Source organism: Pristis pectinata, chromosome 26 (genome assembly GCF_009764475.1).
Source record: "Pristis pectinata isolate sPriPec2 chromosome 26, sPriPec2.1.pri, whole genome shotgun sequence".
NCBI classification, from domain to species: domain Eukaryota; kingdom Metazoa; phylum Chordata; class Chondrichthyes; order Rhinopristiformes; family Pristidae; genus Pristis; species Pristis pectinata.
This window is the reverse complement of record NC_067430.1, coordinates 8,233,590-8,247,419: the sequence shown is the minus strand read 5'-3', so window position 1 is coordinate 8,247,419 and position 13,830 is coordinate 8,233,590. Positions and strand designations below refer to the sequence as shown.

The 13,830-nt window shown below is 39.1% G+C and overlaps 1 protein-coding gene across 1 annotated transcript in view; it reads left to right on the top strand.

Moving 5' to 3' along the window:
• The window catches only part of nphp4 (nephronophthisis 4), a 285,812-nt gene that overhangs the window by 222,290 nt on the left and 49,692 nt on the right, over positions 1-13,830 (top strand). The window contains exons 14-16 of the mRNA XM_052039598.1: positions 6,234-6,406; positions 9,518-9,678; positions 12,802-12,982. Of these exons, the coding sequence (XP_051895558.1) occupies positions 6,234-6,406; positions 9,518-9,678; positions 12,802-12,982 (515 nt within the window). The remainder of the gene's footprint in view (positions 1-6,233; positions 6,407-9,517; positions 9,679-12,801; positions 12,983-13,830) is intronic.

The following is a 13,830-nucleotide window of genomic DNA, read 5'->3' as shown; positions in this document are numbered from 1 at the left end:
GAACCAAATAATTTAGCCATTGATTGCACTGTTTGTGAAAGCTGGCTATGTATAAATAGGCTATTGGATTTCCAAATTTACAGTGATTGCAGTTCAAAAGTAGTTCATTGGCCGTAACTGTCTGGAGAATCTTGAAGCCACGAGAGGTATTATATACAGAGGCATGCAAAAGTTTGGGCACCCCTGGTCAAAATTTCTGTTACTGTGAATAGCTAAGCGAGTAAAAGATGACCTGATTTCCAAAAGGCATAAAGTTAAAGATGACATATTTCTTTAATATTTTTAGTAAGATTACTTTTTTATTTCCATCTTTTACAGTTTCAAAATAACAAAAAAAGGAAAAGGGCCAGAAGCAAAAGTTTGGGCACCCTGCATGGTCAGTACTTAGTAACACCCCCTTTGGCAAGTATCGCAGCTTGTAAACACTTCCTGTAGCCAGCTAAGAGTCTTTCAATTCTTGTTTGGGGGATTTTTGCCCAGTCTTGCTGGCAAAAGACTTCTAGTTCTGTGAGATTCTTGGGCCGTCTTGCATGCACTGCTCTTTTGAGGTCTATCCACAGATTTTCGATGATGTTTAGGTCGGGACTGTGAGGGCCATGGCAAAACCTTCAGCTTGTGCCTCTTGAGGTAGTCCATTGTGGATTTTGAAGTGTGTTTAGGATCGTTATCCTGTTGTAGAAGCCATCCTCTTTTCATCTTCAGCTTTTTTACAGATGGTGTGATGTTTGCTTCTAGAATTTGCTGGTATTTAATTGAATTCATTCTTCCCTCTACCAGTGAAATGTTCCCCTTGCCACTGGCTGCAACACAAGCCCAAAGCATGATCGATCCACCCCGTGCTTAACAGTTGGAGAGGTGTTCTTTCCATGAAATTCTGCTCCCTTTTTTCTCCAAACATACCTTTGCTCATTGCAGCCAAGAAGTTTTATTTTAACTTCATCAGTCCACAGGACTTGTTTCTAAAATGCATCAGGCTTGTTTAGATGTTCCTTTGCAAACTTCTGACACTGAATTTTGTAGTGAGGACACAGGAAAGTTTGGAGAAAAAAGGGTGCAGAATTTCATGAAAAGAATACCTCTCCAACTGTTAAGCACGGGGTGGATCGATCATGCTTTGGGCTTGAGTTGCAGCCAGTGGCACAGGGAACATTTCACTGGTAGAGGGAAGAATGAATTCAATTAAATACCAGCAAATTCTGGAAGCAAACATCACACCATATTAAAAAAGCCGAAGATGAAAAGAGGATCGCTTCTACAACAGGATAACAATCCTAAATGCACCTCAAAATCCAAAATGGACTACCTCAAGAGGCACAAGCTGAAGGTTTTGCCATGGCCCTCACAGTCCCCTGACCTAAACATCATCGAAAATCTGTGGATAGACCTCAAAAGAGCAGTGCATGCAAGACGGCCCAAGAATCTCACAGAACTAGAAGTCTTTTGCCAGCAAGACTGGGCAAAAATCCCCCAAACAAGAATTGAAAGACTCTTAGCTGGCTACAGGAAGTGTTTACAAGCTGCGATACTTGCCAAAGGGGGTGTTACTAAGTGCTGACTATGCAGGGTGCCCAAACTTTTGCTTCTGGCCCTTTTCCTTTTTTGTTATTTTGAAACTGTAAAAGATGGAAATAAAAAAGTAATCTTACTAAAAATATTAAAGAAATATGTCATCTTTAACTTTATGCCTTTTGGAAATCAGGTCATCTTTTACTCGCTTAGCTATTCACAGTAACAGAAATTTTGACCAGGGGTGCCAAAACTTTTGCATGCCACTGTAAATGCTAATTCTTTTTAGTTTGAATCTTGAGTACAACTTTTTATTTCAATTTTTAGAGACATGTATTTAGCTCAGAGTAGAAGTGGGATTTTTAAATAAATTAGATGCATGGTTCTGATTTTATTGATATCTCACAGGCAGGCCAAAGCTCAAATGGGCTCTTTGAACATTCACCAAAGGCCACAATAAAGTATAAGGACACCAACATATTAAGGCTTGAATCAGACCATTATAAGAAGTGGGAACAGGATTAGATCATTCAACCCCTTGAGCTTGCTCTTTCATTCAGTAGGATCATAGTTGATCCAACTTTCTTCAAGTCTACTTTCCAGCCCTTTCCCCATAACTCTTGACTCCCTTATTGATTAGAAATCTATTCATATCGGCCTTAATATACACAAAGACTCTGCCCCACCCGTAGCAAGGAATTCCAAAGACTCACAACCCTCTGAGAGAAGAAATTCTTCTTCGTTTCAGTCTTAAATGAGCACACCCTTAGTCTGAGGCCATGTTCACTGGTTCTGGGCTCTCCCATGAGAGGAAATATCTGTTAGCTCCTGAAGAATCACATGTTTTAAAAACATTGCCTCTCATTCTCCTGAACTTCAATGAGTGGAGTCCCAACGTGTGTAACTTTTCCTCGAAGGGCAGTCCCTCTGTGCCCAGATTCATCCTAGTGAACCTTCTCTAAACCAATGAAATAGTATGTTTCCTTAAATGAGAAAGCACAATTTTTGGCAGTAATAAAGCTCTGGTTTCACAAGTGCCTTGTATGGTTGCAGTAAGACTTTCCTGCTTTTATACTCTTGACGCCCTTGAAATAAGAGCTAACAATCCATTAGCCTTCCCTACTACCTGCTGAACAAGTGTGCCAGCTATCTGTCTTTCATGCATAAGGACTTTCAAATCTCTTTGTGCTATAGTTTTCTGCAGTTTAAATATAGTTTTCTTTGTTTAAATAATACTCTGTTCTTCCTTCCTAAATGAATAACTTCACATTTTCCTATGTTGTACTCCACTTGACAACTTTTTGCCCACTCACTTAACCGATCAATGTCTGTCTGTAAATAGTATCCTCTTTGCAACTCACCTTCCCACTTATTTTTGTGTCGCCCACAAATTTGGCTTCTGTGCATTAATTTCCTCCAAGTCACTGATATATTGTAAAAGGTTGCAATCCCCACACTGATCCCTGTGTAATCTCATTGGTTACAGGTTACCAACCTGATAATGACCTACTCGCTGTTTCCTGCCTCTTAGCCAATTGCCTCTCTATGTCAAATATATCCAACACCATGGGCTCTTATCTTGGTGTTGAAGGTAATATATCCCACAGGGAGTAGTATTACTTTCTGAAAAGAAAGAAAAAAGTCTTCAGTCTACAGATAATTATCAGAACCAATTTGTGTCAATAGCTAACGTGCTATTTCTGTTGAATTGATGATAATGGTTTTTCCTATGAAAATTTGTTTGCTCATTATTCATTGATGCTTAGTAGACAAATTGATTTACATTAACATTTAAAACTCTGGCACTTAAATCAGCCATAAATCATTTTAAATATCACTCTCTGCAGTTAGTGATTTTTTTTGCTTTGTTAAACAGTTTTGAAAAAATAAAATTTAGTTACTTCACTCAGAATGTAATATTAGTTTGTAAATAATCTAACAATATATGTTAGACTTGACTCTGCCCAAAGAATAGAGTTGGTTCAGTATTAGCATATAATGCCGTAAGGATTATACTGCACAGTCCTGAGATCTTGGCCTAGAACTTTGTTAGGATAACTGCAAGAGAAATGGTGCTGAATAGCTGAAAATTGTCTTAACCCAAAGTAGAGCAATTTTGCAAACATTTCTGGGCATCTTAGCACCTGCTGGAAATTTGACTGCTGAATTTTCAGTAGGATTTAATTCAATGTAGCACCTTTTTTCAGTGTAAACAGTTGAGCAGCATATACTTTTTTTCTCTCTGCAGTGTGTTTTTTAACCCTATTGATCTGAAAAATGACAGTTCTTACTTACTCATGGAACAACCAGCTTTTACTAACTGGAGAACGAAAAACAGCAGATGCTGGAAATCCAAAATAAAACAGAAAACATTGGAAGAACTCAGTAGGTCAGGTAGCATCCATGGAGAGAGAAACAGAGCTAATATCTCAAGTCAATGACTTTTCACTAGAATTAGGAAAACGCGATAACAAATAATGGGGTGGAGAGAACCAAGAAAATGTCCGTGATAGTGTGCAGACAGACCAAAGAAGTCCCAGGTAGCTTTTACTTTAAATTCTGACAGTTAGAGACAGGAGAGAAAGGAGACAAAGACTTTACTGGATATTTCACTTCTTTTGTTTCTTTTGTCTTCTGTCTCTTAACAGTCAAAAATTAAAGTAATGGTTTTCCAGATAAATTTGATCTGTATCCTATCAAAGACACTGCCTTTGTTTCTTCATCCTTTCCCTTCTTGCAACCTAAATCGACTTTTCTCACTTCTCCAGTTCTGATGAGTGGTTATTGATTTGAAACGTTGACTCCATACCTCTATCCTGGATGCTGCCTCACTAGCTGAGTCCTTCCTGTACTTTCTGTTTTTGTTCCAGATTTTATGAACACTGCATCCTCAGAAACCAGGTTATTTCAAACGCCAGCACTCAAACTGCATTTTTCACTCACTAAGATCTGTGACCTATAACCACTAATACAACTTTACCTGTAGAGGTTGGGGTCATTAGATTAGATTAGTTTATTGTCATAGACATCAGAAGGTAATGAAATTCCTTGTTTGCATGAAGCCCACAGAGTAAGCAGTATACATGGTAATAAGTACAGCAGTAAATACAATGATAAGCACAAAACAGCAGAATGGTGTAAAGATTGTCGTGCAGTCTGAAGTAGTGCAAAAAAAAAATGAATTGACAATAGCAGAATAACCAAGAGGAAGAGTTAAACCATTTTCAGCTTCCGTAACTCAGGATCATTTCAGGATGCTGTCATTGATCACTACCACATCTCATTTTGCTGATCATTGCGGCATTATTGAGTTCACCACAGACAAGGAGGAAACATTTCCCTTATTTTCCTTCAGCTCATGGGGCAAGTAGTACAAGCACACATTCCTGCCTTATAGAGACCTCGCTAGAAACCTGCTAGCAGCACCTGATGGCAGCCTTGGAGGGTTTTTGTGCCCCCCTAATACAGGGAACTGTGGGCATGGTTCTTATCTTCTATGGCATTCAAGTGCCACAATAATTGCATTAGATTTATGGATTGGCCTTAGTGTGTCTAGTCTGTGATTCAAGGAGTCCAGGATATATTACTGATCAACAAAGCACAGAAAAGATTTCAGCACTTTCCCTTTGAGTAACTAACAGAATTTTTGATTCTGAATTGCTCAGATATCTACAATAATGCTGATAAAAATTTCATTGAAAAGTTCAAAAGATGAAATCTGTTGCAACTTTTTTTTCTCTTTTCTCATCATTTCAGGTCTCTGTTGCCACATGCATGGTGGTTGTTGAAGATTATTAAATACTGCTTTTTTGCCAGTTTTTAGAAGCAGACTCTGCTCACAGTCACCGTCAAGCAGTCAATTCATAGAATGTGCTTCAATCACATTTGATGAGTATTCTTCAAATGTAAACTTAAACATGAATCTCTAACGAACTCATGAATATTGAAGGAATGAAATGGATTGAAGAGCTCACTTGAAACTTTTTTTGGCTGAGAGCAATTCTGATCCATTTTCTTGCTGAATGTATGTGGTGTTCCTCAGATCTAAAGAACATATTCTATATATTACTTAATTGTTAGTTAATAGATACAATCAAGTCAAATTTGAACACGAACATTTAATGAAGTATTTGTATAAAGAAGAGGAATGGAGATCTGTAGACAGATGCTTTCATTTGATTGCAAAAACCTTGAATGTGAAGGGGGAGTTGTTTTCAGGCCTCCCCCACTGATCAGAGAGCCTCTGGTGATTCCCAGTCAGCAGAGGTCTCAAGAGAAGAGTATGACAGTTTTCAACAGGAGCCCATTCAAGAAAATAAGATAGATAGCTGGGAATATGCTTTTCCTCCAGTTTGACCACCAATGAGTTTGTCTTGAATTACCCTTCCTTGTGAAACTCCACAAGCCTCAATGACAACATGAATGGGGTTTGACACTTGGTGAAACAGGTCTTTGCCCCCCTTTTCCTGGCACTTTACATCATAGAAAATGACAGGAAAATACCAAACAGATAGCAGAGCTAGGACAAATGATTTGCCCCACTCAGATCCAATCAGAATGATCTAGTTCCATTGTCTTTGACACTTTTCATGCAAAATGGTGGTTCTCAAGTCAATCAATTAATGTGCAAAATGGATGGAGGATAACTATTGTGTGTGTGTGCAGGAGACTGCCACTCGAGCAGCACTATGTCATTAGTAAGTTTTTTGGGATTGATATTTTTTCAGGGTACCTCCAGAAAGTAATCATCCAAGAGCAGTCTACTTCACCTTTCAGTTTTATCGCTTTCCACCAGTAACAACCCAACAGCTGCAGCTCGTGAAGGTGAAAGGAAAGGGATCTTCAAACTCCATGCCTTTCATCCTTGTACCACTACATAAAAATGGCATTGATAATATTGGTGAGTATTACAAAATGTCTTCAGCATTGTCTCAACAAGCCATTCAGTAGATCCACACCACTATCTATGCTTCAGTGACTCTCTTTCTACAGTGCCTTGACCAGTCTTATCAAAACATTGTTCTGTTTCTTTCTCCCTCATGTTCTCATCTAGCTTCTTTTTAAATGTATCAATAGTTTGCATCTTATCTCTGCTTTATAGGAGAACGTTCCACATTCTACACACCAGAATGGCAGAATTAAAGCAAATGTTTTGCTAACTTTGCTTATAATTTTTTTAATTTACTTTAAAGGAACTAGAGTAGGTTATTTAGACACTCAGCTTGTTTTTGCATTCAATGAGATCATGGCAGATCTGTGATCTAACTACATATATTAGCTTTTGGTTAACAGAAATCTATCAATCATGTATTTAAGATTAATGGTTGACTTAGTTTTAAGCGCTATCTATGGAACTGAATTTCAAACCTTCAACCTATTATTTACAGTAAATAATATAAAACAGAATATAACATGACTATGCTTGGAGAGGATCAGCTCTCAGGGATTAAGTTTTAGTTTATTTAAATGTTTTAATTTTGAAATATTTATATTTAAAAATATCTAAGTGAATCACAATCTATGTTGATAAAATTATTTCATTAAATTGCCAATGGGATTGCTAAAATGTAATTATGGCCTAGTTCGCCATTAAAATTGCATTCAGGCCTCCTACAACAAAGCATCATATTTTCAAATATTTTGCAGTGAGATTAGTTTGTAAGTTTGAGGCAATTCAACGGATTCCCCCATTTTCCTATGGACGAGACTATGTAAAGTGCTGGCTTTGAGGAGAATAATCAATCAATGATATCATTGTCAACACTGTCACATAAAGCAGACATGTGAAGCAGTTTCTCAGTTCACTGTGTGGTGACAGCGAGCACTGACAGGATCACTGTTATTGCTGCTGCAAATCCCATGCCAAGTTAACTGAAGAATGGCAACCCCAGAATCACATAGTTTTTATCCAGGATCTTAAAGGATGAGAATGTTGTAGAAACCCTAATAATGATTGTTCAGTGTTTTTTTTAATGCAGGATTCTTTCTGTTAAAATCAGAAATTGTGCATGTCAGTTTACTATTTAGCGGTTACCCTGTTGCTGTGAAATTATTCAAGTCTGTGATTAAGGGCAAAGTGGCTGATGGCCTTGAAAAGCTGATGATAGAACGTTCCATGGATACATAGTGAGTAGGTCATAACTGATACAACTTTTGAATAAATAGGGGAATGCCTCCGGATGTCATATGTTCTGATATCCGGAAGGAATCTAAACCTGACCCTACTAAAGTTCCCCATTTAGCTAACATTGAAGTTCATGAACTGAAGCCAAATTGTTGAGCTGGCCTATGCAATAGGAAGTGGGCAAGTTCATACCACATCAGTTATTAGATATTTGTGGGCAGCTTCCTTAGAGTTCAGCGGTTGCTTCATTGCTGACAATAAAACCCTCTACTCTACATACTAACGCAAAGTGATCATTTAACTTGTTCACCATTTTATTACTTTCATTGCATTGTCATTGCCAGTGATTAGGGACCCCACATTTTTCCATAATATAATTGTTTAAAACATATTGATTTTGCTATCCTTCAGTAATTTCATTTTGTTCACCTATTTGTAACTCTTGGTGTTTTATCATCTTTTTTGCTGTTCACTATATCTTCCTCATTCATGGAATTACATTTTCCCTCAGCTGATGAATCGGTGCTTGTCTATGTTGAACAACTCTTTGAAAAAGCACTAAGAGTAGCAAGGGCATTGAATGTAAACAGGATGGGAACCTTAATGACCAACACTATGAGTGGTTTGTAGCACCACCAGTGACTGACTTCTCAAGGACTTGGCTATGAGTTTGGTTCTACTGCAGGTGTTATGTGAACCATCACAAGGGATAAACCACTCTGTGACACACTACTTCTTCAGCCACTTACTTGCCTTTCCAACCTATTTATCTTACACTAATTTGCAAGGACTTGAATAATAAGCCAGATGTTATAACTTCTGAGTTTGTGTCTCTTAATTCAGCTTCCATCCCTTGCTATTCACAGAAAACATTTTTGTTTCCTCTGTTGTTGATACCATGCTCGATACCAGTTGCTAGCTTAAGTCTCCTTCATTTTCTCTGATACCCACTGAAGCTGGACGTAGCTGTTTAGGACTCTCGATCCTGGTTGCAATTCATCTATATAATTATTGAATCCAGAACAAGTACCATGTTACGCTTGCTGCCCTCCTTCACTCATATCCTTACAGTTATCAAGTGCATGGCACCCATTCTCCCCTTGCTTGGAGTGGGTATTACTAATGATAGGTTCACATGGTTGCTGCGGAAAGACCTGAAGTTTTCTTTTCATATGTCCAATTGTAAATCAATGGACCTGATACATACGCATGGAGGATTATCAAAAAGAAAAATTTCAAAAAGTGGAACTTGCTTCCTTTGTCCCATCTTCTCTCCTCTATATGATGATTTATAGAGTACTTCTTACCAAATATATTTGTAAAAGTGTTTGGCTAATATGTTGTAGAGCTCCCACATGAGTACACAGTATGGGTCAGTGTAGGTGTTTTGGACGTGGGACTGCAGTTTTCAGCACCAGCGCCTTGTCTGCTGCTGAAAGGCCATTGTGATTATCCACACCAGGAATTTTTCTGAGCAGCAGTCAGATAAATGGCTAGGGGTGAGGTTTGTGGAAATCATGGCATCCATCGGGAACCTCGGGCATGGGCTGATTAGATAGTCATAGGAGAGAAAAGTTTGTGGAGAGATTGTTGCCATGGGAGATCAGGTTTGTAGCGTCAGAGGGACTTCTGAGGGTCGGACGATTCTGAGACTAGGTAGTAAGGAACATTGAGGGACCAGACAGTTGTGGGTTGTGGCCTGCACCTCAGGTGTTTGGAGGAGGACCGTATTTCTGGAGTCACACAAAATGTCAGATGTTGAAGCTTATTAAAAAAATGCATATTGCGATTGAATTTCTAGTCTTTATCTTTTATTTCACTGACCTTGGAGTTAATGGCTATAATATCTGCCTTGAACTTTTTTACTCCCATTCCCATGTGTTGTAGATTCTCCAGGGTTGGAACTAAAATTTATGGTGGAGCCAAGTCTTATGAAGGATGGAGAACAGCTGTGGTTTATGCAGTACCTGGCCATGCAGACATTGCAGATTGATGTATGGGATGGAGAATCCTTGCTTCTGATTGGCACTGCTTCTGTAGACCTAAAGGTAAGATGAACAAAGCATAACCACTGGAGGATGCGAAAGCTGTTGTATAAGCATGTTGTTATTGTCGATTGGACTGACCAATTGATTATCTGACTATGTAAAAATATTTACCAAGAAACACAAAACTACGTTAACTCTTGACACCAGAGCACCTCAGAATGGCAAATATCCCACGTTAATGGGACATGTTGTAGTTCTGCTGAGAATTCTAAAATTATTTAGCATACATAGCAATAAGTTACATCTAGCTACTTTTGAACAGTTCATTCCATTTCAATGCACCTGCATCAATGTCTAATTTTAAATTGGTATTGGTTTATTATTGTCACTTGTACCGAGGTACAGTGAAAAACTCGTCTTGCATACCAATCGTACAGGTCAATTCATTACACAGTGCAGTTACATTGAGTTAGTACAGAGTGCATTGAGGTAGTACAGGTTTATCATTGAGCAGGCAATGTGAAGGCACGGTGAAAATTAAGAGCGTATATCAGAAAGTAGTGGGCTAAGTGAACTCAAGTTGAGAAGCAGGAGGTCCTGTAGGAAGCTAGTAAGAGAACAGGAGGAAGTACATGTAAGAATGGCACTATTGGATACTAGGATGGCAGTATATGGTAAAAATACATGGGGATTTTCTTTGAGTGGCTTTGTCAGCTGTATTGGTCTTTTAAAAGTGGTGAATACATTGGAACTTTCATTCTGAGCAGTGGTGTTCTCTGAGCCTCCCACAAGGCAGGGCTGAGATTGTGAATTCACCATAACGGACAATGAACCACAAGCTCCAAATTTTACTATTCCCAGAACAACACTTTTAGGTTCCATTGTTTCACCGACCGGAAGGCTTGAATGTGATGGGTAGATTTTAGTCCACAGGTACTTAACTCCATTTAGAACATAGAAGGGTACAGCACAGGAACAGGCCCTTTGGCCCTGATGTTCATGTTGAGCATGATGCCAAATTAAACTAATTCCTTCTGCCTGTACATGATCCATATCCCTCCATTCCCTGTATATTCATGTGCCGACCTAAAAGCCTCTTGAACATCTCTCTCAGATCTGTTTCCACCACCACTCCTGGCAGTGCATTCCAGGCACCCACCACTCTGTGTAAAAAAAAAACTTGCCCCTCACATCCCCTTTAAACTTTCCCCCTCTCACCTTAAAGCTATGCCCAATAGTATTCAACATTTCTACCCTGGGAAAAAGGTTCTGGCTGTCTATCCTACCTATGCCTCTCATCATTTTATAGATTCCTATCAGGTCTCCTCCTCAGCCTCTGCCACTTCAGAGAAAACAATGCAAGTTTGTCCAACCTCTTGCATTTATTTAGATTAAAGGTTCTTAGCTGCTTAAATTAAATGTTGGCTTGGATATTGTGCTTCAAAATAATAGCAAGGTTATCAGCACTACAAATATTAAAGGGAAAATCAGATAGCCACCTCCAATACTGTACATATAAAACTGAACACTTAAATCCAAAAGCCAACACCTGAGCTGTCCTGCTAATCCTAAAGTTTCTTTATATTGTTATGTCATTCAAGGACAAAGGGAATGTGTGAATTTGCAGCACCTATCCATTAAACATCCACTGAATTTGGAAGGCCCTTATATGGGTGGGGCTGGTTTATGAATTGAATCAATAGTGGACTGTGAATGGGCTGAGGTCTGACTAAGATGATTTGGGGCAGGGAGAACATATAAACCTGGAGAGAGGTTCAGCTCTGACTGAAGGAGGTTTAGGAAAAGGCAATTCAGTATAATCTAATGAACAATAAGCATCACTAAGATTGCTTTTTTGCTGTGGCCACTTGTTTTCACCCAGCTCCTCCCTACCTCTGCTCTTCTGCTGCTGAAATACTTGTCCATGGTTTTACTGCCTTATTCTACTGTCTGCAAACTGGAGACCATCCAAAACTTGGCTGTCCATGTTCAGAATTGCACCATCCTATTCACTTATCATCATGTTCTTGCACTAGTTATGGTTAAGCACCACTTTATTTGTAAAGTTTTCATCCTTGTCATTAGAGACAAACAGCTTGAAAATCAGCCCACTGAGTTTGTGCCAATCATCAAGCACCCATTTACTCCGACCTATTTTGTTATTCTCCCCACATTCCCATAAACTCCCACCAGACTCTAGCACTCACCTACATACTCGGGGCAATTTACAGTGACCAGTTAATCTATCAGCATACATTTCTTTGAAACCAGTGCACCTGGAGTCACAGGGAGAACATGCAAATTCCACACCGACAGTACTGGGGGCCAGGAATGAACTTGGATCACCAGAGCTGTGAGGCAACATCTCTATTAGCTGTGAGGCAACATCTCTATTAGCTGTGCCACTGTCTCGCCCTTGCTTTCAAACTTCTATGTCATTTCACTTCAGTCTCTCTGTAATCTCCTCCAGTCTTATATCAGCACTTTGCTCATTCCCGGATTCAATTGCTGCACCCTTGGTGGCCGTGCCTTCAGCTGCTAAAGTTCTAAACTCTGGAATTCCATCCCTAAATCTCTCTGTCTCTGCACAACTCTATCCTTCTTCTGACACTTCCTAATATCTCCTCACATGAATTGGCATTCTTTTTTTGTTTTCACATTAAAGTCACTGCAAAAATGAAATTGTACACTCTGGGTTAAAAGAAAGGAAGGTGGGATTGAAGCTGGAGGTTAGGGTCAACTGAGAAAGGAGCTTCAGACCAAATCGGAAGGATTGCGAGTGAAAGCCAATTGAATGGGACACAGGGTTATATCAAACCTTGATCCAGGTGTACTGAAGCTAAATGTGTTTCATTTTTGGCTTATTGAATTGGTTTGAATCCCTGTTCTAACTTCCACTTTCTGGTTCAGAGTTATCTAAGCATATTAAGGATACTTCAATCTAATTGGTTTAGTAAAGGCAGCATCATCTGCCCTGTTCACACAGATCCCAGATTGAAATGGGTTTCTAATAACTGTGAGTTCCAGTGCTAAAGCCCTGAGAGGTCTTATGGGCACGAGAAAGTAGCTGGTGCTGCTCATTCATCACTGACTGCCAAAAAACTTGTAAGTTCAAAGTCCCATTGCATATGTTTACTGCAAAGTTGGATATATTAGGTTAACAATGACATCTTATTGTTGCAGCATTTGCTACGTCACGGTCTCACTGCAGTCCAGGTGTCTCATGAGCTGGATGTCGTAAGTACAGACTATGCCCCTGATGTACCAATGTCCCTGTCTGATTTCACAAACCATGGTGCTGTTAAGCCTAATGGAGTGACAACAGTAACAAAAGGAAGACTACATCTGCGCTTAGGAAATGTTGGTGAGCAAGCCTACAGTCTGACGTTTTTGCCAATTTGGTTTTGTGAAAGAGTTTAGAAATGAAAAATAAATAAGTAACCCAAAACTGAAAATGCTACTTCCAAAGATCAGTACACAATCATTTAAACTGTTTAAAACTGGATTAAGAAACTTAGTTAGTCCATATTAATCGTACACCATGAGTTTTGGGCTTTGATCCTCGGTTTCGTGATTTAAAGACAACAATTATGATTGAGTTTATCTGGTTAGTCCAACTGTCCTATGCTTGATCTGTGGGAAATCCCATGTTTGCTCCAAAATTACCAGATCGTTGGCGTGGATAAAGCTATTGTGTTTGGATGGATTAGTTTGTCAATAGTGTAAGTGTTAACTAGCAAGCCAATACTTCAGGGATAGGCTCTTGATTTGCAAGTGCTACTTGCGGTTTGGGGTCACCAGACTCATAACCCAGAGTTCTGAATTGGCTAGCCAGTGAGGTGAGTTCAAATCTCACCATAACAACAATGGTAGAATTTAAATTCAATGATAAAGCCCCGAAATTTAACAAAAGAAGTGCTAAACTTACTCATGTTGACCCCAAAACTGTATCAGGTTAAATCATATCCGTTTCTTTCCTCTCGGGAGGAATTGACAGAATTAGCATTTCAGGATGTGTATCTTCTAACAGAAACTCCAATGTAAGGTCATTGAGCTAAAATGTTAACTGTTTCTCCACAGATCCCACTTATTTAGTATGACCACCATTATCTTATTCTTGTACTCCAACCCCTCTCAGTAAAGTCATACCATGCTCCTTCCTGCTCTGCCTGCAAGTTTGCTTTCTGTGTCCCATGGATCATTAAATCCTGA